This window comes from Belonocnema kinseyi, chromosome 10 (genome assembly GCF_010883055.1).
Source record: "Belonocnema kinseyi isolate 2016_QV_RU_SX_M_011 chromosome 10, B_treatae_v1, whole genome shotgun sequence".
In the NCBI taxonomy this organism is placed as follows: domain Eukaryota; kingdom Metazoa; phylum Arthropoda; class Insecta; order Hymenoptera; family Cynipidae; genus Belonocnema; species Belonocnema kinseyi.
The window spans coordinates 43,486,526-43,509,988 of record NC_046666.1 but is presented as its reverse complement, the minus strand read 5'-3'; the positions used below and the strand labels follow the sequence as shown (position 1 = coordinate 43,509,988).

The 23,463-nt window shown below is 27.2% G+C and overlaps 2 protein-coding genes across 2 annotated transcripts in view; both read left to right on the top strand.

Moving 5' to 3' along the window:
- Positions 1-1,577: 1,577 nt before the first annotated feature.
- Positions 1,578-16,120, top strand: LOC117181919 (probable hydroxyacid-oxoacid transhydrogenase, mitochondrial). Its single transcript, XM_033374945.1, has 8 exons — positions 1,578-1,770; positions 2,269-2,377; positions 6,036-6,299; positions 8,436-8,668; positions 10,990-11,223; positions 12,981-13,143; positions 13,552-13,833; positions 15,897-16,120. The coding sequence occupies exons 1-8, from the start codon at positions 1,718-1,720 to the stop codon at positions 15,978-15,980; spliced, it is 1,422 nt and encodes a 473-aa protein (XP_033230836.1). The 5' UTR covers positions 1,578-1,717; the 3' UTR covers positions 15,981-16,120.
- Positions 16,121-22,428: 6,308 nt separating this feature from the next.
- Positions 22,429-23,463, top strand: part of LOC117182275 (solute carrier organic anion transporter family member 74D-like) — a 25,441-nt gene continuing 24,406 nt past the window's right edge. The window contains exons 1-2 of the mRNA XM_033375395.1: positions 22,429-22,498; positions 22,585-22,751. The gene's annotated coding sequence lies outside the window, so the exon portion shown is untranslated. The remainder of the gene's footprint in view (positions 22,499-22,584; positions 22,752-23,463) is intronic.

Below are 23,463 nucleotides of genomic sequence, written 5' to 3'. Positions count from 1 at the left end.
TAGTCTAAACTTGAACTATTCGTTGTTAAATTAAATTTTTTATGTTCAAATTTTTTCTTATTTGTAGAAAATTCACCTTTTTGGCTTCAAAATTCAACAATTTAGTAGAAAATTAAACCACTTGGTTGAAAAATCATATTTTTGAGTTGAAAATTTAACTTTTTTGGAGATAATTCGCCTTTTTAGCTTTAAAATAAAACAATTTTATAACAAATTCTTGCCTTTTGTTCAAATTCCGTCTTTTTTGGTAGAAGATTAATCTTATTGTAGAAAATTAATCGTTTTAGTTGAAAATTTAACAACGTTGTTACAAATTTATTGTGTGTTAAAATGATTTTTTTAATCTGAAAATTTAACTATTCCATGTTCAGTTAAAACTTTATGCTGTAAATTGGATAAGTTGAAAATTACTATTTTTTGATAAAATATTATCTTTCTTCGTCGAAAACTCATCTTTTTGGTTGAAAATTTAAAAATGTTGTTTGAAATTCGTTTTTTTATTGCTTGAAACCTTTTTCTTCATAGTTTTTATCTGAAAACTAAACTGTAATTTAAGAACATTAAAATCCTATTTAACATCCAATAATCATATTAATGTATAGAATTTCTGAAAATAGAACTAAGAATCCAAAGACCAAATTAGGACAACCTCCACAAAATGTTCCGATTGAAATTTGAAAAAAGATCCTTTTAAAAAATAAATAATAAAAAAAATGTCAACCGAACAGTTGGTGAATATTATTTACAAATGTTTTTTTACTTTGATTTGATAATAATAAAAAAAAGACAAAAGAAATAAAGCAAGAGAAGGAGTGGGATTTGGTGGGTTTCCTTCTCATTTTTCTTTCCTATTTTCCAAAAAAATTTGAATTCCTTGTTTTATTTTCAGGCATTCTATGTATTAAATTAAAACATTGCATTTTTGTTTAACTCAACTGCTTGGTAGAAAATTCATATATTTGGTTAAAAAATCATCTTCTTTGGGCAGATAATCATTCTTGTTTGTTGAAGGTTAAAGATAAAAATTTAGTGATGAAAATTCAACTGTCGTCTTAAAAGTTTGTCTATTAGTATTAACAATTCTAATATTTGATTAAATATATTCATACTTTTGAATTGAAAATTCAACTGTATTTAAAAAAATTCGTCTTTTTGAATTGAAAATTTTACTAGTTGTTTAAGCCTTTAACTATTTCTTGCAAAACTCGTATTTTCGAATGCAAAATGTTGATTTATTTAGTTGTTAATGTGACTTTTCGTTTAAAAATTAATTTTTTTTCAATTCGTCTTTTGGGGTTGAAAATTCACCTATTTAAGTAAAAAATCTTTTTTGATTGTAAAAAATCTCAAAATTGGTAACGTCATTTTATGGATGACCCATAACTGGAAAAATTTGCCGCATGTGTGAAAGTGGCTTAATGCCGCCAGGCTCCACCAAGACATGACTACACCACTGGTTTTACACAAGAAAAGGTCTGTACACAGGAATGCGTTTTCTTTTCAAAAGTTAGAGTGACAGTCACGGTCTTAAATGGGGGGGGGGGGCATGTCAGACTCTGGTGGGGAATAGGCCACTACACTTCACGCATGCAGCAAACAGTCTAACGTCTGACTGAGAAGTCAGTATTTAATTCCACAATCCTCCGCTTCATTTTGGAAAAGAAACTGACCTCAAACACTTTTAATACAAAATAAATAAACAATTTAGGCTGTGAAAATGTTACCAAGAAGACGCGTCGTGGACTTGTTGCAAGTCATTTCATCGCAATCGTGAGTTCTAAATTACGCTTTATTTTTGAAAGTGAATGTGACATTTATCACGAATCAAAATATAAATTTGAAAAATATTGTCTGCAAAAATGGGTTATATTTTTACATAATTGAATACATATTGAAATGCTAAAAAATCGGCTTTGAAACTTGAATCAACATAAAAAAAATTATAAAAACATATTATTCATTGGAAATATAGTAATTTAAATATTCAAGAATGAGCACCGCAGCATGATAGCATCTGTAAACAAGTTTCTGTATTAATACTTACTTCTCATATCAGGAGTCAAATTGATCTATTATTATTAATTATTATAACATTCATTTCAACCATGAAAGTTGAACAAACTCTATAATTATAGTCAATTGTTTACTTGATTTTTTCTATTATTCTAAAAATTGTATCTTTAGCATATTATTTTCTCTAAAATTAAATATAGCTAAAATAAAGAAGAAAAATTTTATCTGAATTGTGAAATATATATTTTTTTAAAGATGCAAATGCCCAGCTCATGGAAATCCAGGTGGAAATGGTGTGACAAATCATGGAAAGACACGTAGCACCAATGCAACCACAACTCCATCAAAAGAATATGCCTTCGAAGTAATTTTTAAAAATTATTATTATACAAAAAATAATTTCGTCAATCACAATAATTTACAAATTTTATATAATCTCTCAGGGATGAATAAAAGAAAATTGGAGATTTATCCTTATAAATATTATGCACAAGGTCAAAGTATGTCTGAAACTTAAAAAAAATTGAAATGGTTGAGTAACTTGTTTATCATTATTAAAAAAACAGGCGAACTTAACTGATAATAACTTTTATTGGTGATAAGACTTTCATACAGATGAAGCAATTTTAAGATTAACTTCCTTAATAACGTAGGAAACTTCAATTATAATCCAAGTTCGGACTGATTTAATTTTTAACGTTTAAAGATTGAATTCATTCACGTTAAAAGTTTCCAATTAAAAAGCATATAATTTTCAAAATGTCTAGAAAAATTAAATGCTAGTTTTGTTTTTATTGTAGAAACTATAATTTTTAGTAAAAAAATCTATCAAATCACTTTGAATGTCACTTGGTGATACATGATACGATACCCATTAATAATATATTAATTATTTCTTAAATTCTAGAATTTCAATTTCAAATTTTGGTTTTGAGCACGAAATTCTAATCCAATGTAATTTTGAATACATTGAAACTCAATTTTTTTTCAAAATCTTAAATTGGACAATATTTGGTATGAAATGTCTTCATTTGTTGAGGTTTCCGATTTTCAATTTCGCAATTTTGTAGATTTAAATTCAAATATAAAAAATGTCAAGAAACAATATTATCCGATTTTTAAATTCTTCAAAATCTAGAAATATCAAATGAAAAGATTTGACATTTGCAGAATTTTCGGTTAAAAGCTTTTTAACTTAACAATTTCTAATTAAATGCCTACAGAATAAATTTAAAACAATAAAAAATTGGGCCAATAATTAATCCATTTCAAGCCGAAAAAATGAGAAGAATTTAGAAGCAGACATTGAAAATAAAATTATTTTTTACTTGAAAATATTCCAACATACTAAAAATTCTAAATTCAACTTAAAAATCAAAAAAATTTCGTAATGAAAATATTAAAATTGCAGTTTCCAATATTGGAACCATATAAAGTAATCTCATTTGGTATTATTTTTAAATGCTCATCCTAATGGGAAGGTATTGTAAAGTTCCTGAATAAAAAAAGTCTCGAATAATAAAATTTCTGAATAATAAAATTCCGAAACTTAAAAATTCCCAAATAATGAAGTTTCCGAGTAATAAAATTCTCGAATAATGAAATTCCTAAATTATAAAATTCCCGAATGAAAAAATGCCCAAATAGGATAAGCATTAAGAATGATTTTTTGAATAAAAATATTTGATTATTGTATTTATAATAAATAAATATTATAAAAAAGTGTACTTGCTTGAATTCGGAAATTTTCTAGTAAAGCTATTTTATAATTTCGAAATTTTCTGCCGAGAATTTCATTATTCAGTAATTTTTCAATTCGGTAATAATATAAACTGTTTAGGAATTTTATTATTCGGGAGTTTTATCATTTTGGGAATTTTGTATTCGTGATTTTTCAATAGTCCCCGATTTTCAGAAGAAGATTTTGAAAAATGAATAATTTAACATTGAATAATATTTGACTCGAATATTTCAAGAATTTATAATCATCCATTAAACGAAAAATTAAACGATTTGAAATTAAATTTTTTTAAAAAATTGTATTATTAAAAATAAAAATAGATAAAAAGAGAATCAGATGAAATAGCTACATCGGTGATTGGATAATTTGTTTAATTTTGACAGGTTACCAGTTACAATTTTATAGTTCTGAATTTTTATTCTGAACGCTGCATTTTTTAAACTAATTAAAATTTTAAAGGATTTTATAAAAAGTTTTAATATCACAATTTTTGGCAATAAAATATTTTTTCATTTTTAAAAGAAGTTCGCATTCTTTTAATTTTCAATATTCCGAAGTATGATTTATTTTTATTTTTAATCTCATTTTGAGGGTTGATCTCATTTTGAGGGTTATAATTTTTAAATTTTTTATTTTTAACGGTGAAAATTTCAATGAAGTTTTTTTTGTATCTTAAGACAAATTTGACTTATAAATTTTAATATTACCTTCAGGGCGACTGAAAAATCCCAAAAATAAAATTCCCGACACCGCTAAATTCCCGAATTAGAAAATGCCCGAATAATAAAATTTCCGACTACTAAAATTTTCCAAATAATGAAATTCGCGAACAGTCTATATTATTATCGGATTTAAAAATTCCCGATTTATAAAACATTTAAGCTAGAAAATTCCTTCATTATAAAATTTCCGAATCTAAAGAATTAAAAAAATTGTTTATAAATATTTAAAAATTTCGTCTTTAAGAATGTAAGAATTAAATAATTTTGTTACAAAATTATTTTGTGAGCAAAAAAGTTTCTAAAATTATTGATTGAATTAAAAATAATAATTGAAAAAAATGCTAACCAGAAATATTTATTTCAATGACTGTTATTTTTAATTTAAAAAATAATTTTAGAAACTTTAAACATTATAAATATTTTTAAAAAAATTTATCACTTTATTTTCAATAAATGAATAATCTTTATAAAAAATTATTTGTTTAAGTTCGGCAATTTTTTAGTGCGTATAACTTATAATTCCGCAATTTTCTGTCGGGAATTTTATTTTTCAGTCTTTCCTTTCAATTTGAATTTTTTTTATACAAAAATAAGTTGAAATTCTATCATTATAGAAGCTTTGATCTCAAAACATTTAAATTAGTTTTCAATTTCACAATTGTCAAATTTCAATCGTTTTGAATGAAACATTATGTAAATTCAAATGTTTTTGATGTTAAATTATTCATATTTAAATATTTTTAAATAGAAATAGTCACAGTTCACGTTCTTTCAATTTTAAATTACCTAATTTTGAAAATTTTTATCAAAAATTATTCAATTTTTGGAACATTTAAAAATTGTCATAGTTTCGACATTTTTTATATAACTATTTAATTTCGTGATTATTCTATTCATATAGAATTGTTCATTTTTGAACTCTTTTAATCAGAAATAGTAAAATTTCAACTCCTTTCAAATAGAATTGTCCATTTATTAAAATTGTAGCCTGAATTTTTCAATTTTGAGAGCTTTTAATTACAAATTTTTCAAATTATTTATTTTTATACGTTTTCATTTAGAAATTACACAGGTTCAATCCTGTTTTCACTACATCGGAAATATTATCACCTTTTCAAAATTGTACCAAATTCCAATTCGAAAGTATTAATTTTTGTTAAACACTCAATGTTTAAAAATTAGTTTAATAATGAATTTTTAAACTGTTTAGGTTTTCAATGATAAGAATTAAAAATTGAGTGATGAAAACGCGCTTCATGCAGTTGAATTTGCAACTAGTTCTAATTACAACAATGTTTTTATTTATAATTTAAAACTCGATTTAAATAGTTTTTTATTATATTGTAAATACAAATGTTCATCCATCAGCAACTTTTCAAATTATGCTTTTAAAATTTATAATAAATAACCATTAAAAAGCCTGTGATGAATATAAAAAAAAATTAAAATTAGAATTTTGTAAAACCTATAACTTAATATCGAATCCTACCTGATTTGAAAAAACAGAATATATTTCTAATGCTTTCAGGAAATATTAAATATGAACCTAATGACTGCAGATGGCTTGTTCGACTATTCGCTATGGAGTTGGAGTCACCAGAGAATTGGGCATGGACGCTCAAAATTTGGGAGCCAAAAAAATTTGTCTCATGACAGATCCAAATTTAGTAAAATTATCCCCCGTAAAAAAATCTCTTGAAAGTTTATCCAAACATGGAGTTAGTGTCGAAGTTTATGATAGAGTCAGAGTCGAGCCAAGCGAGGCTAGTCTTCAGGATGCCATAGAGTTTGCCAAAAAAGGAAATTTTGACGCTTATATAGCTGTAAGTTACAATTCTCTAATGTTTTTTATAATTACTACGTCTGAAATAAAAGACCTTGGATAATAATGTACCCGCGTGGAGAGTTTGACATTATGTCTTTGCGAAGCTCTTCACGTGGGATGCTTGGTGGCGAGATTAATTTTTGCAAACAAATTCGCTTACAGGATATGTTTTCTTAACCAATTGAAGATCTTTTGATAGAAATACCGTATTAAATTCCTCATAATCTTAAGGAAGCTATTTGTTTATTTGTTTTTTTATTCAACAATGCAATATTAATAAATTATACTAAAATATACAATAGTTTGGCTTAAAACTGTTGTTATTTGTTATAAGAATGATATTATTAATAGTAACGAAAAATTGTCATAACTTGAAAATTTATAAACAACTTATCAAGTTATAAACAATTTTTTAACCTATTGAGTTGGATGGGAAGACCAAATAGCATATTAGAAAAGTTCATTCGTGAATGAGAAGATTTAATTGAAAAATAATTGTTCATAAGCAAAATTTATAATTGTGATTGTTTAAATAATTTGTTCAATAATTTTTGTTTAAAAAATCTCATTGAACCGCTATATAGTATAATTAAATACGTAAGCGGTTCTCGTAGGATGTAAATGTTTATTATTTTATACTACATAGAAAATAGGTTGAGAAAAACATGGTATTAAATTTTTTTCGCAAAAATCTTATTTTAATATAGGCTACAAAATTGTTTAAAACTTTACAAGTTGATTATAAATGTTCTATTTATAATATTTTTTCGTTACTAATACCATTCTAATAATAAATTAGAACAATTTTAAGAGAAAATATTTTTTTCTGTAACAAACTGATACACTGTTGAATTAATTTAAACCATTTGTTTATAGTAATAAAAATAATCTATTATAACATTTTTTTAATACTTAAATTCGATTTTGAGACTGGAGAAGAAAGAAATATGTATTATCATTTTGTTTTAAAAATTGTATAAATATAATTTTCCTAATATTCTTGAGAAAATAAAAAAACATTTCAGTTTTGTCAAAAAATAATCTTGAAATTTTGTAAACAAATTTTTGTTTATCACACGGGATTTCACAAAATATTAGGACAAACTCGAATCAGTTAAAAAGATAATCAGAACTTGTAGAAGTTGGGGGGTTATTTAAAAATATTTTTTTTATAAATTTCCCGAAATCTTTAAAAGTAAAATTTTGTTGTTGTAATTTTTTAAAAACTTATAAAATTCCTATAATCATTTGTAATGGTTACAATATTTCCGTATTTTGTTTGAAATGAAAAAAATTGTCTCAATATTGGGTCTAAAATCTTCTAAACACTTTTTAAAATTCTAGGAAATATTTTTTAATTTTCTCGCAGAAATAATTTTTCAAAACAAAATAACATTCGAAATTTCCCCATGAATTTTAAGAAAATTTTGTTATTGTCTTGCAAACTTTCAAAATTCTTGAGGAGCTTATAAGCTTTTTGTTTAAAATCTTCAACTATCTATAGATTTTATTTAAGAAATTTTAAAACCTTTCGAAGTTTTAAATGATTAAAAAATATTGTTAGAACTTTCAAACGCACTAAATATATTTAAAAATTGGTAAAATTTTCTTGAAATATTCTAGACTTTGTTTTTGACAATTTTGAAAATAGTTTTAAATATTTTTAAATCTTTTCAAATAGCTTTTTAAAATTAATTGTGCAAAATAAAAAAAATAAACATTTGTAATTTTTCCATGAATCAAATGAAATTTTGTCATTCTCTTGGACCATTATTCCATTTTTTTATGTGTTGATAAATGTAAAGAAGCTGACAAATTAAATTATTAAAAGTGTTTAAAACTTCTAAACCTTCTAAATAACTTTGGAAATGATAAAAAAATGTCTTAAAATTTATAAAACAGTTCTGTAATATTTAAAAAACAATAAACAATAATGTTTCCAGTCCCCTAGATAAAGAGACTCAATTTTCTCTTATATAAATTTCATTTAAGAAAAACCAACTGTACTTTGTAAAAGTTTTGAGAAAATTGAACGACTTTTTATGAACAGTAAATGCTAAAAATGAAAAAAATGAAAAAATAATTCCCAGGTTCACTATTTGGAAAATTTTTATCTATATTTTTATTTTTCTAGGTAGGAGGAGGTTCTGTTATGGACACTGCCAAAGCTGCTAATCTTTATTCATGCGATCCAAATGCTAATTTTCTAGATTACGTGAATGCACCTATAGGAAAAGGAAATCCAGTTTTAGTTCCATTAAAGCCCCTGATTGCAGTACCAACGACTTCCGGTACTGGTTCCGAAACAACTGGTACCTTAATTTTTGACTACAAACCACTCAAAGCCAAAACCGGAATTTCTAACAGGTGAATTTCAATTTTTTTAACAAACTAATTGAATTTTCAATCTGAAAAGATGAATTCTCAAATAAAGTAAAAGTTGATATTTCTACCTAAAAAGATGAAATTCCATTTAAAAAAAAACTTTATAACTAAAAAGACAAATTTTCAACAAATAATGATTTTTTGATCAACAAAGAAAAACAAGTTCGTGCAAATTAACAGGCAGAACATTTTCAACCACAAAATGTGCATTTTTAGCAAGAAATTTATTTTCAACTTAATACTTAAATTTTCAACCAAAGAGATCATTCTAAATTTTAAAAAATTGCAATAAAGTAGTTGAACTTTCACTCTCACAGTTGAATTTTCAATTGAAAAAGACAATTTAAAAAAATTTAAGCTTTCAAAAAAAAGATGAATTTTCAACGAAAAATATGAATTTCAGAAAAAATGGTTTTTAACTAAGTCCATTCAAGCAAAATTTGCAAACAAAATACTTGCACCCACAAGCAAAGAAGATTAATTTTCAACCAAACAGTTGCAATTTTATCCAAGAAAGATGAAATTTCTAGTACAATAAATGCATTTTTTAATTAAGATAACAAAAAAAAAAAGATGAAATTTTATCCAATAAAGATTGCAGTTGACTTTTCAAGACCAAGATCTGAATTTTAACAACAAGCATAAATTATCTAAAAAATTAATCAATCCTTAACTAAACCGTTTAATTTTCAACCAAAATGTATGTCTTTGGAACAAAATTGTTGAATTTTCAACTAAACATTTTCATTTTTGTCCAAGGAAGATACAATTTCTACTGGAATAGAAGAATTTTTAAATAAAAATACAAATTTTCAAAAGAAAAAAAATAGTTAAAGTTTTATTCAAGAAGGATTTCACTTTCACTTTCAAACACCAAAATATGCTTTTTAAACAAAAACTAAATTTCTACGAAAGCAGTTGAATTTGTAACAAAAATGTGTAACTTTTTAACAAACTTGTTGGATTTTCAACCAAACAGTTACAATTTTATACAAGAAAGATGAAATTTCTACTTAAATAGATGAATTTTTAAATTAGAAGACAAACTGTAAAAAATTAGTTAAATTCCAATCCAAAAAGGATTTCACTTTGACTTTTCAACATAAAAATCTGAGTTTTAATCCAGAAGTAAATTTTCCACAAAGATACTTGATTTCTCAATCCAAAAAGACTAATTTCTATAAAAACAGTCGAATTATCAACCCAAAAGGATGACTTTTTAACAATATTGTTAAATTCTCAATCAAACAGTTACATTTTTATCCAAGGAAGATAAATTTTCCACTGAAATAGATGATGTTTATAATTTGAAAGACAAATGAAAAAAGTTGAATATTGATCAAAAAAAGATTTCAGTTGACGTTTCAACACCAAAATATTAATTTAACTTAAAAGGTAAATTTTCTACGAAAACAGTTGAATTTTCAACCGAAAAAGACGATTCTTCGACCAAAAAGGATGGATTTTGAACAAAATTTTAAAATCCTAAATAAATAATCAAATTAATAACTAAAAAGATGGTTTTCAGATGGAAGCAACTGCATAAAAAAAGAAATAGAAATAAAATACAAGGAAACTACTAATAAGAATATATTATATCAGGGTTACCGCAAACCTTCATTTTTAAATTCCCTAATTTTTCTCTCATCAATTTTTCATTTTTCCGGACCATTAATATTCAAAAACGAGAATCTTAAACTTGTAACATTTTCAACATAGAATATTTTATAAATTCAATCAAATATAGTTCAATTAAAATAGAAAAAATTTCAACTTCTTCTTCTTGAAAGTCATTTAAAGTTATAGAAACTCCTCGACTCCTGCAAGACTTTTTTTTTAATTGGTGACTTTTCTCTAACTAATAGAATAACTTGACTTTTTAAACATTGCTGTTAGCTAGGTATCATATTGAAAGCTTAGGAAGCAGAATCGAACGAGCGCTCGAGCAGGAGGCAGGAGTGGGGGTGCCGCGTAGAAAACGCCACGAAACACCGTTCTCTTCCTTCACGTTTTTACACACGTCATTCCTACTCCTGCCTGCAGCTCGAGCGCTCGTTTGGTTCTGCTTTCTGAGCTTTCAATAACTGCGATTTATTTATTTGATTACCGAATTTTCAGAAATTATGTACATGCATAAAGGACACCTCCCTCCTATTGTAATAAATCGTTACCCCCCCCCCCCCCCCCCCCCCCCCCCCCCGTGAGCGGTTACGTAATTGAAGTAGAGTCCCTAACTTCGTTCAACCTAAAAAATTATTTCTAGTCTCATTCAATTAATTTAATAAATTTTTATTGAATTTTAGAGCATTGAAGCCAACGTTGGGAATTATAGATCCAGAACACACTTTAACATTGCCAGAAAGAGTTTGCGCATATTCAGGATTCGATGTTTTATGCCATGCTTTGGAATCCTTTACTGCCATTCCTTACAATGAAAGAACACCTTGTCCAACGAATCCAATTTTGAGACCAGCTTATCAAGGAAGCAATCCTGTGAGTGACGTTTGGGCAAGATTTGCACTTCAAGTGATGCGAAAGTAAGTAAAATAATCTACTTTATTTTTATTTACATAAATTTATCTTAATTTCACATAAAATATATTTGTTGGGTGCTTAAAAACGGCACTCATGTAATAGTTGATATTTCCATCAAAAAATATTTTTATTTTGAATTAAAAACAGTTAAATTCGTCCAAAAAGGCGAAGTAAACAAAATAGTTGAATCCTTAACACAAACAGATTATTTTTTAACCAAAAAGATGAATTTCCATTCAAGAAGATTAATTTTCCGCCAAAAAGAAAAATTTTCAACAAAATAGTTATATTTTTAACAACAACGAAAAATTTTAACTAAAATGATGAATGTTCGACCAAAAAATTGGATTTTTAACAAAGTGGTTTTACTTTTTCCCAAGTTGGTTAAATTTGCAACCAAAGAACATACATTCTGAACATGAAAGGCTAAATTTAATATTTCAACTAAAGAATATTAATTTTTAAATAAAAAAGTTGAATTCTCCAAAAAATTCAAATTTCTAGCAAAATAAATCCTCAACCAAAAATAAATAAGTTCTCTACTAAAATGTTGCGTTTTCAAGAAAAACTTTTTTCAGAAACAAATAATTTTCAATAAAAAATAAAGAATTTCAAATCGCTACTTTTAGAAAAAAATAATCATCGAATCACTTTAAAAGATATTTAGACCATGTAGAAGTTAAGAAGTAATTTAAAAATATTTGATAAATTTTCAAAAAATTTTTAGATTTAAAATATCATTAATTTCTTTGAAGCTTATAAAATTCCTAAATGTATATTAAATTGTAATGTTCGATAAATAATTCGAAACAAAAAAATAGCTTAAAATATTTTAGTTTCTTTTTCGATAGATTTGGAATTCCTTCGAAACGTTTTAAAATCTTTTTAAATTTACTTTCAAAATTGGGTTTTCCAAATGAAAAGTAACTCGAAATTATCCCAGGCGTCTTAAGAAAATTAGTTTATTCTATTTAAAACTTTAAAAATTATTGAGAAGCTTCTAAATTATTTTTAAATCATTTCAAAGCTTTTAAAACTTCAACATATTTTAAAATCTTCAAAGCTTAAGCCATTGTTAAGTCATTGTTAAAACATGTGATCAATAAGTTAAGAACATAATTTTTACCTGTAGCATTAAAGAATCATTCACAATTTAAATGTTCTCTTTTACAAATAACTTCTTCGAATAACAAATTCCTTATTTGGAAATTGTATAGAAAAATGTTCAAGAGTTAGAAAGAAAATTAAATGTAGCAGAGGAAGTAGGAGATAGTTTCTGGTTGGTGAGAGTAGTAACGCAACGTTGTCCTCAGAGCCCTATTTTATTATTAATTAATTATTATTAATTAATATTAATTTTAGAAATGGAAGAAGAAATTAAGCGAAAAGGATGGAAAGGACTTAGGATGGGGAAAGAAATTCGATAAGAAGGTAAGGGAGGGAAAGTGAGGGGAGTTAGAAAAAAACTGTTTAAATGATGTGGAAGAAAGGAGAGGAAGGGCAATAGAATTAAAAACATTAGAAAAAGAAAGACAGCAGCTCATTAATACTGAAGATATAAGAAAAGAGACTGGAGTAAACTATGAAAATTAGGAGAAAAGAGACTGGGAAAGACAATTAAATTATAATTAAATAATTATAATTCATTGATAAATTAATAAAGAAGCTGGAAAGGGAATGTCGTAAAGATTTTGAGGTCAATGGATTAAGTGAGGAGTGGAAGAACAAACTTTCTAAAGTAATTTTTTCTTTTCAACAGATATTTTGAAAGGGCTGTTTACAATCAAAATGACCTTGAAGCTCGGAGCAACATGCACTTAGCGAGTACAATGGCGGGGGTTGGATTTGGAAATGCAGGAGTACATTTATGCCACGGTCTTTCCTACCCTATTAGCGGAAATGTTCGTAAATTTCTACCAGAGGTAGGTATCTCAATTTTCTGTGACATAATTTACACAATACTTTTCAGTTACAAATTTTAATTTATTTACTAACACTTGAACATTAAGTAAAAAGCGTAATTTCTGAATTCAAATATAAAATAATTATCTAAAATAAAATGAAGGAAAAGCAGGGACAGAATATTTAAATAAATGTTTCTCAATTCGCATAAGGTTTTCTATGATTTTTCTTGATAAAGGGATTGAATTCAGATTTGAGAAAAAACTGTTTTAACTTATAAAGCGACTTCAAGTAATAAAAACCCAATCAGCTTTTTAACAGCAATGAATGCCATATTTTCTTAATATATCATTACACCATTTTTTACAGATAGGATTACGATAATTTAAAAAAATTTGAAATTTAAAGATTATAATTTTTTTCATTAGGGATACTGTGATGACCATCCTATAATACCACATGGCCTTTCTGTTGTAATTTCTGCTCCAGCTGTCTTTTCTTTCACTGGAAGTGCTTGTCCAGAAAAGCATTTGGAAGCTGCTGAACTTCTAGGAGCAGATATTTCTAACGCGAAAAAAGAAGATGCTGGCAAAATTTTAGCTGACACTGTAAGAAAATATATGAGAGTGATGAAGATCGAGAATGGTTTGACAGAACTTGGTTTTAAAAAGGAAGATATTCCCAATCTCGTAAAAGGAACTTTGCCGCAGGTAATTATAATTGAAAATTCTTTAAAGTAAGCGCAGATCGCCTACAAAAAAGAGTTTCGTAGCCCACTAAGAAGTTAATTTAGTCGTTTAAACACCCCCCTCCTATACTTTCCTTCCCCTACACACCCTACATTCCTCTCTCTTAACTTCATCCTTCAGCCCTTTTTCCTAACTTTTTCATCCTCTACCTCCGGCTCCACTCGCTTCCCTAGATTATACTTCCATTCTCCTATTTCCATTCTCCAACACTCACTTCCCCTCACCTACTCACCCTCGTTTCCAAATCAATATTTCCTTTACTTCCTCTCACTGACACTCACTTCTATATTTCCGCACTCATTTCTCCTCTCCTAATTACATCTCACTCCCCCTCCTTCATTTCCCTTTTTTCCATCCGCACGTTTCCTTTCAGTTCCCAACTTTCCTTTCTCTCATTTTATCTCACTTCCCATACTTTTTTACCCATCGTTTCCCTCAACTTCCCCTACGTTTCCTCCGCTCATTTGCCCTCACTGCATCAACTTCCCTCCCCTTATTTTCACTCACCCCACCCCCTATTCACTATTCACCTCTTCTACTTTCCTTCTGTTATTTCCCTTATCTTCCCCATTCTCATTGCCTCCAATTTACCTCCCTTAATTGCCTCTGATCTTCCCTACTTCTTCTCCCCTAAATTCCCTCACTCCGCTTTCCCTTATTTTCCCTAATTCACCTCCTATTTTCATCACTTACTCTAACTTCCCCTCCTCTTATTTCTAATTACTTCCCCTAATTACTCCTTGTTTCCCCTAACTTCCGCTAGTTTCCTTCCATAATTAACACAAACTGCCCCTACCTCATTTACCTAACTTGCTCTCATTGCACTTTTTTCCCTCCTCCTTTCTTCCTTCACTTCTCCAACATTCCCTCCTCTCATTTCAACTCACTCACCGAACTTTCGTACACCTCATTTCATTCACTTACCCTATATCAACTCATCTGATTTACCCTCACTTACCCAAACCTTATTTTACTTACATTCACTAAATTCCCCTCACTAGGCCTATTCCCCCTCACTTCTACCTCATTGTCTTTTATCTTTTTTAATTCCTCTTCGTTCAATCCCCGTTTCCTCATTCTCCCTTATTCCCCTCCTCTTGTTTCCCATCCAATAATTAACTCGAATTTTCCCTACTCCTCCAAATTACCCTTATACTCCATCCCTTCATTTTCCTTAATTTCCCCTACATTCTCTCTCATTTTATCTCACATCCCCTACTTTACTACCACTCGTTTCTCCTTACTTTTCCTACATTTCCGCTGCTCATTTCCCCTAACTTCCTCTACTTTCCCTCTCGTAATTTCTCATTACTTTTCCTCCTCTTATTTTCCATCACTTCCTCACTTCCCTTACTCTTCCTTTCCTTATTTTCCACGACTCACCTTCCCTCATTTCCATTACTTACCCTACTTTCCTTCACCTCACTTCGCCAGCCTACACTCTACGTATTTGCCATCTCCTCCCCTACTTCTTCTTCCCTGACTTCACCACTCCACTCAACCTATATTCCCTCTCTTACCACCCTCATTGCCCTTAGTTTACCTCCCCTAATTGTCTCTTATCTTTCTTAGTTCCGCTTAACTCACTCCCCATTTCCTCATTTTTCTCTATTCCCTTCCCTTCGTTACTCACACCATTATTACCCCTAACTTCCCCTACTCCTGCCGATTGCCCTTATACTCCCTCCCTTCGTTTCCTTTCATTTCCTTTAAATTCTCTCTCTCATTTCACCTCGCTTCCCCTACTTTACTGCCCCTCGTTTCTCCTTACTTCTCCTACATTCCTTCCCCTAATTTCTCCTTACTTTCCCTTCTCTCTTTTTCCTTCACTTCCTCTACTTCCTCTCTAAGTATTTTTCCTCAATTGCTCTTCTTGAAAAAAATACAACGGATGGAGGGACACCCGACGGAAACAATAAGTTTTTCTGCCCAGGACTACGAAACCCTATTAAAAAATGGTCTTACATATTTTTTTACTGTTTCTTATATTATTTTTAATTATACATTTATTCCTTTTTTTTAAGCACCGAATCACAAAAATGGCACCACTGGAACAAAGCGAAGAGGACCTCACAAGACTTTTCGAGAATTCCTTCCAAATTTACTAAGCTACAAAGACGCGACAAATATAATTAAGGACTGCAACAAACAAAAAATTGTGAATAATTACAAAATATTTTGACCTGATCAACAAATAACGAAGTTATGCATTTTTTATATTTTACAATGTATGGAAAAATATATTATGTATTTTTGATTTTTAAAATAATAAATTTTATCGACTAATTTTGTATGTACTTTGTGAAAAACATCCTTTTCTTAAAAAGTTGGATCAACAAAATCTTGCAAACAAACCAGATTGGTTGTTCTGCGCCATCAAGTTTGTAAATCAAAGTTCTTAACATACCGATTTTGAAGATTTCAAATGTTTTCAAAGGAAAATCTGAAATACTTTAAGGAGATTGTTTTAATTTTTCCGGATTACAATTTATTTTTAGGAAAACTTAATTATTCCAAAGATATTTAGAAGTTTAAGAAACTTTAAAAAAAATAGATAAGCATCTAAATCTTCAGAAGATTTCAAATCATTTAAGATAATTTCCTAAAGTTTCGAAAAAGAATGTAGAAGATTTAAAAGAAAAATTTATAAATTTTGTAAGATAACAAAATTTTAGAAAAAACTGGAGAATAAAATTAATTATAATAGAAAATCACAAAGATTCGAAGAAGACTTATAATTTCTAAAAAATGTAGGTTGTATTTGCTTTTTTCACCGGAAATTAACATTTAACAAAAACGAAAATCAGAAGATTTCGAAATGGTTTAAAGATCATTTTAATCTTGAAAAGATTTCTAAAAATCTAAAACATAATATAGATTTTTTGAAGATTTCAAATAAAAAATTTATATGCTTTTTAAGAGAATTAATATATAAATCTTCTCTTTTTGGTTTGAAAAGTCATCTATTTTTGGTAGAAATTGAATTTTTTTGTCGTTAAAATTGCAAACATTTGGTTGCAAATTCATGCATTTCGTGGAAAATTAATCTTTTTTAGTAGAAAATATATCTTCTTGGTTAAAGATTAATCTTTTTTTGGTTGAAATCAACTGTTTTTTTTTTATTAAAAATGAAAATATTTTGTTGTAGTTGTATTGAACATTGCATTTTTGGTTAAAAAATTCATTTTGTTTTCGTTACATAGCTTGAAAATTTATTTGTTTTTTTGTTGAAAATTATTTATTTGTACTACAAATAAAACGATTCCATTTTTCGTCGAAATTAGTTGAAAATACGTTTTTTTTTTTCGTTATTTTTTTCGATCATTTTTCGTTAAACTCAAAAGGTTGATAATCCATGATTTTTTTGTTAAAAATTAGTTTCCTTTTAACTAAATATTTAATTATGTCATTTTTTGGTAGAAAACTGATCTTTTCTAGTTGAAAATAAAATTATTTGGGTAAAAACTTACGTTATACACCATTTTGCTAAAAAAAATTGAACTATTTTGTTGAAAATTTACTAATTATGTTGAAAATTCAACTATTTTGTTGCTCATGTTTTTTGGTAAAAAATTCAACTGATTGGTTAAGAAAACGTCCTTTTGGATTAAAAAATAATATTTTATAGTAAATAAGTCAACTTTCGCGGTTAAAAATTCATCTTTCATAGTTGCAAATTCATTTCTCGTGGCTAAAAATAAACTGCCAATTTCTGGTTGAAAGTTATTTTTTTATATAAAAATTCGAGTATTTGGTTGCAAATTTAATTATTTGGTTGAAAATTCCACTATTTGGTTAAAAAGTAATCGTTTTTGTACAAAAATTCAAAAAAATTTGGTTTGCAATAGTTTTTTTTCATAGAAGTGATCCTTTTTGTTGAAAATCCATATTGCTTTCTTCAAAATTATTTTTATTGTTGAAATATTAACTGTCATCTAAAATAATTCGTTTTCTTGTCTTGAGAAATCAACTATTTGTCTAGGAAATGATATTATTGCTGAAAATTCCACTTTCCAGGTTGATAATGCAACTCTTTTCAGCAAAATTGGTCTGTTTTTAAAAGCTTTCAAAAATTTGTTTTCTATTCTACACCAATTTAATTCTGTTCAATTATATCCTATTCTGCTCTACCGTGCAGCGGTTCAATTTAAAATAGTTTTTCACGCATTTTTGGACATTTTTACCCGAAAAGTTTTAATCGTGAATAAATAGACTAAGTTGCATGGTTCCAAAGATGAATGAACGATAAGCCTCCACTGTCGGCAAATGATAAGATTATAATAAACTAAATACGGTGATAAAAATTGGGACAAAGCGGAATAAATATTGTTCTAATCAATCAGTTTGTAGATGAGTCCCATAGAATATACATCATCATGTCTTGCCACTAAAAAAAGTTGAACGAGATTTAATTGTTAATTTCAATAGAAAGTTTTTATATATTTTAAATCAGCAATTTTTAATTACGGTTCCGTATGATGGTGCATTAATTAAAATTTTCTATCATACTAGGCAAGTTAATTTCTTGACTCCTTCTACAAAAGTCTTATCAAAATGGTACTCCCGTTGACAGTTCAGACCGTTTGGTACTCAAAGTGAGTTTTTCAATCGAAATAACATTTTTTGATGAAAATTTCGCTGGGGCCTCCGAATTGTCCTTATTTAGTTGAATTTTGAGCAGATGGTGTATTTAGAATTTATTAAAAAATTCTTTGCAAACACAATTGACGTGAAATTTGCTGAGTAATAATACAATAATGATTTATATGATAACTGATTAATAACTAATTATTCTTGCAATATTGTGTGTTGGGTTGGGTCATAAATAATCCCTTCGCAATTTTGGTCTTTTGTGTTTTAAAGTGTTTTTTGCCATTGGCACTCATTTTTTATATTTATTTATTGGAATCAACAAAAAAAACCATTTCAGTTGCATAATTATTTAAAAAATTTTTAAAAAATTCCCGGCATTAAAAATGGTTTAGCCTTTATTTTATAATAAAAATTAAAAGACAAAAAAAAATTTACAATCATAAAAAGGTTCCAAATATTTTTGAAAATTTTCTACAAAAACAAGAAACACTTTTTGTATCTTTCATTGGATCATAGAACAAGTAGGAATAGATATTTAAAAAAAAAAATTAATTTAAAGGTGGGTTTTTAAAAAAAATCGATTTTTAATTTTTTCTGAACTTTGTTAATTTTAAACCTTTTTTTCAAAGCACAACATTTAAATTTGCGTAACTTAAAAAAAAATCAAACAAGAAAATATACGTATCAACCAATTTTCTCTCTAAAAAAAAAACAAACATATTGTGTCCCTGAAAGATTTGGAGATTTCAAGTGCAGCCCTGCCTTATTTTTGAAATGGATTCGGAATATACAAATTGTGAAATGAGTATTACATTTTTTAAATATAAATTTATAAAGTTTTGAGGAAGATTAAAGGTAGCATACATTTTAGGGTGATTTAGTTTTTTTACCGGGTTGAAAACAAAAATGATCAAGATTTCTAATTTTATAACCATTTTAGGTTATGTTATCGTTTTACATCGAAAATTGGTATTATTAATAAAAAATAAGAAGATTTCAGATTAAAAATTTGTCAAGAATGTACGTTTTCGGTTTTTATCGTTTTTTATCGAGAATTATTTAATATTCTAAAACAAAAATCTTTAGATTTAAAACGTTCATAATTTTTTAGCAATTTTAGGTTACGTTAATGTTTCACATCAAAGGTTGATTAAACAAAAATCATAAGATTTAAATTTAGTGAATTTGTGTTTAATATATTGACATTTACAAGCGTAAACAATTTTTTATAGAATCCGTGTTTCTTGGATTTAACTTAAAGTTTCATTTACAAATATTAAATTTAAAAGAAGATTAAAATTTGTTTAACAATTTTAGGTTACTCTCGCATTTACTAAGAAAATTGGTAATTTATTTCAAACAAAAATGATTATAATTTGAGCAAGATTTAGAATATTGGAACAATTACCAATTCTGTTCGTGTTGTTTGTCAAAAATTTATATTTTAAAGAAGATTCACGGCTTTTTAACTTTTTTTTAAATTTCCACGAATATTTGCAATTGAGAATGATTTTTTCTTATTATTTTTTGTCAGTAATTGGTATTTTTATAAAAAATATCCATTCACAATTTTTTCTATTTTTTATTGGAAAGGGGTACGGATTTCAAAGAAAATGGAACTTTTTTTATAATTTTAGGTTATGTTAACATCTTTCACCGGAAATCGTTTATTTTGAACTGAAAATAATAGGTTCAACAAAGAAATAAGAATCTTAAACAATTTTTTGTTTATTTTATGTTAGCGTTTTTTGTATAAAATTGTTATTGTTAATACAAAAATAGTTATATTTTATGGATTGTTTTACTATATTTCAAACAATAATAGGGAATGCTAGCGTTTTTATAAAAAATCTTATTTGAAACAAAAATATTCTCACGAAAAAATATTATAGGAAAATCATCATAGGCGTATACTGATTTCCCTATATAAATTTTCTATCATTTTTTCGCGAGTATAGGAATAATTATATGAAAAAATATAGAAAAATAATTATAGTAAATACTTGTATTAATATATTCAAATAATAAATAAAAAATGTACACATTAATCATTTGTTTTGAACCAATCACACCAAAATACATACCAAAATTCCTTCCTAAAACTCTTTCTTGAAATGTTCAGCCTATAAACCTTCAAGATGACCTTTCAAGATCGCGTTTATGGTTTTCCACGTTTTTGCGTATATCTCTGATATAATTTGAGGGATTTGAATAAAATTAGGATCAAATTAAAGATCCTTTGAAAATACATGTAATAAGTTTCAACAATTCTTGGCGCGAAATTAAAATATTGAAACAGATTCAAATATTTGAAGTCGAATTTTCTCCAAAAAAATAGCAAAACATTCACACATTTTGCTTAAATACGAATATCGAACTTCGAAGACCTTATATGACTATTACAAAAATTATAAAAGTGAATTTTTCACAATTTGCAATAAAAATAGTCCTCTAGAATGCTTCCGAAACTTCTAACGTTGACAAAATATTTTTGTACACGAAATTCTCTGAAATAACATATATTTTGCAGTCTATGACCACTGGAACTTTTGGTTTTATTTAGGTTAATTTTGAGGACCACATTTTTCATACTTGTATTCAATTTGCTCAATTTAATTTTAGCAAGTCTTCAATTGACTTTGCGATAATAACCTTATCATCTGCGAGTGCTAACCCACGTACCCTGACTGTCCTGAGATCCACACCTTCTTCGATACACATTCTTAGATACTTGTTCATGTGGATAATTTATTTAGAGACATTTAAAAAAATACTTTTTTTAGCATGAAATTTACATAAAACGTTCAGAACATAGTACAAGGGGGGAGGGGGCAAATGAAAAGTTATTGTGTGTAAATTATTCCTTGATGTTTCCTTAAGAGGTGAACAAACTTCACAAAAAGTTAATAATAAGTACTTATTTTTTCCATTTTTCAAAAACAGAACTGTGTAATGAAAAATCAACTTGAGTTTTAAAAACAATTTTTAGATTGCTAACCTAATATTTTTAAAGTAGTAAAGTAATGCGAATTGATAAGAAAATCCAACTATTTTTGGTAGAAAGTTCATCATTCTCTGTTGAAATGCCCAATATAAATTTTTGGTTAAGAATTCATATTTTTGTACAAAGTTTTATTGTTTGGTTATGTCTTAAAAATTCAACAATTTTATTAAAAAAGATGGTAATCAAATTTTTGAATTCGTATGCCAAAAATGCGAATATTCGTTCGACAGCGAAACAAAATTTTAGAGTAAAAAAACAAACAAACATGGTAATAATATTATTTAATTTTCAAACAATTTACATTTTAAGAAAAGTTAGGGAAAATATGAATCCAATAACTCTTAAATTAAGAAGGTGTGGATCTCGAGACAGTGAGTGTACGTGGGTTAGCGTTTTCAGATGATAAGGTCAATCGAAGACTTGCAAAAAATATATGGCAAACTAAGTACAAGATATAACAATTAGGGCAATTTCGTGTAGAAAAATATTTTGTCAGCGTCAGAAGTTTAGGAAACATTCAAATATACGACCCTTTGTAGGTATAATGAAACTTAAAAGGTAGAAGTATGTTTTACTTTTTGAAATAATTATTTTTAAATCTTCTAATTAATCATTCCTATAATTATTTACATTATAATTTATTTTTAGTTTTTTGTTTTGTTTAATTTATTTTATTTCTTTTTATTATCCTATTGACTTATTTTTAGTACTGTCAAAATTAAATTAAATTTTAATTTAAAAAATGCGTGAGACCAAAAATAGGACGCATGTTTGTTTTCTATTGCATACAAAATAACTAGTTTGTGGATGATTATGGCATTCTTAAACAGAAGCCAATCCAATCTACCTTCTGACAGCGCATAATCGAGTCAGATAAGATCAGAGACGTAGATTTATCAGTTATCAATTTCTTACTTTATCGAGATTAATCATAAGCAGAGAGGGAAATTTAAAAAATTTCCTTCTTGTTAAAATTTTCCTTTCCTAGACTTTCTGTCGAAGACTGACGTTGAAGACATGGAATAACCCGTAACTATTTCTGGGGTTTTTGGTTGGAATTTGAATTGCTATATAGTTAAAAATAACAGTTTTTTATCTCTAAATCTATTTTTTAGTTAAGTTTTAAAGACAATCACTCTGTTTCGTAAGAAGAAGTGAAAAAGAGAGTTCATATACGTGAGCATATTAGGTCTGTTCTTAAGAAGCTCACCTTCAAATAAGGACTTCTGATCTACTTATCATTCTAAAGGGTGATGAAAATTTAAAAAAGGGACGACTTAAGGTAAGTTAAAATAAAATTTACAAACTTTTAGCCAATTTTTTTATCAGCAGAAACAAAAAATTTAGAATAAAAAATATCTACAATTTTTTAAATTGGTAACCGAAAAATATTCGTTACTATTTATGATACTTAATTATTAAATGTCACTTTCGAATGCCTCATCATTGAGTAAGATATAAATAGATCATAAAGATTTTAAAATTTTATTAAATAAAACGCGGCAACTTTTTTCCACATATTTTGCAAAGAAAAAATATTTGAAAAATAAACATAATACAAATAAAAAGAATATGATGTATAGAAAACATAGTAATGTTTTCCAAACATTTTTGTCTTTAGACATTGAAGACTTTAGAAATGCATTCTTGAAAAAATAAACTAATCGGAAATCGTGTATATCAGTTTATTTGAAGGAAATTTCAAAAATGAAGAAGAGAACTCGAAAAAAAATCAGAAAAATTTTTCGGCAAAAGTCTAACTGTCTAAAGAAAAGTTTAGACTTTTACTGATGAATCAGTCAATATTGCTAACTCGATCAAATAGTCACTTGAAAAGACTGATTATCAGTCTATATGTAGAAGAGGCTTACTTGCCTGCTATTATAAAATAAGAGGGTAGTTCAATAAGTCCTTAGAATGACCAACAGATGGAGCGCGAATCGCTCCAAATCATCTGTTTTCAGTCAGCACCACTCCCGACTAGATATATGGTG

Bases quoted from the DNA above. Each gene is read 5' to 3' on its own strand.
- LOC117181919 (XM_033374945.1), top strand. From the start codon at position 1,718: ATGTTACCAAGAAGACGCGTCGTGGACTTGTTGCAAGTCATTTCATCG. The intron at 11,224-12,980 runs GTAAGTAAAATA...TCTTTTCAACAG, and splicing joins GCACTTCAAGTGATGCGAAA to ATATTTTGAAAGGGCTGTTT. The intron at 13,834-15,896 runs GTAATTATAATT...CTTTTTTTTAAG, and splicing joins TAAAAGGAACTTTGCCGCAG to CACCGAATCACAAAAATGGC.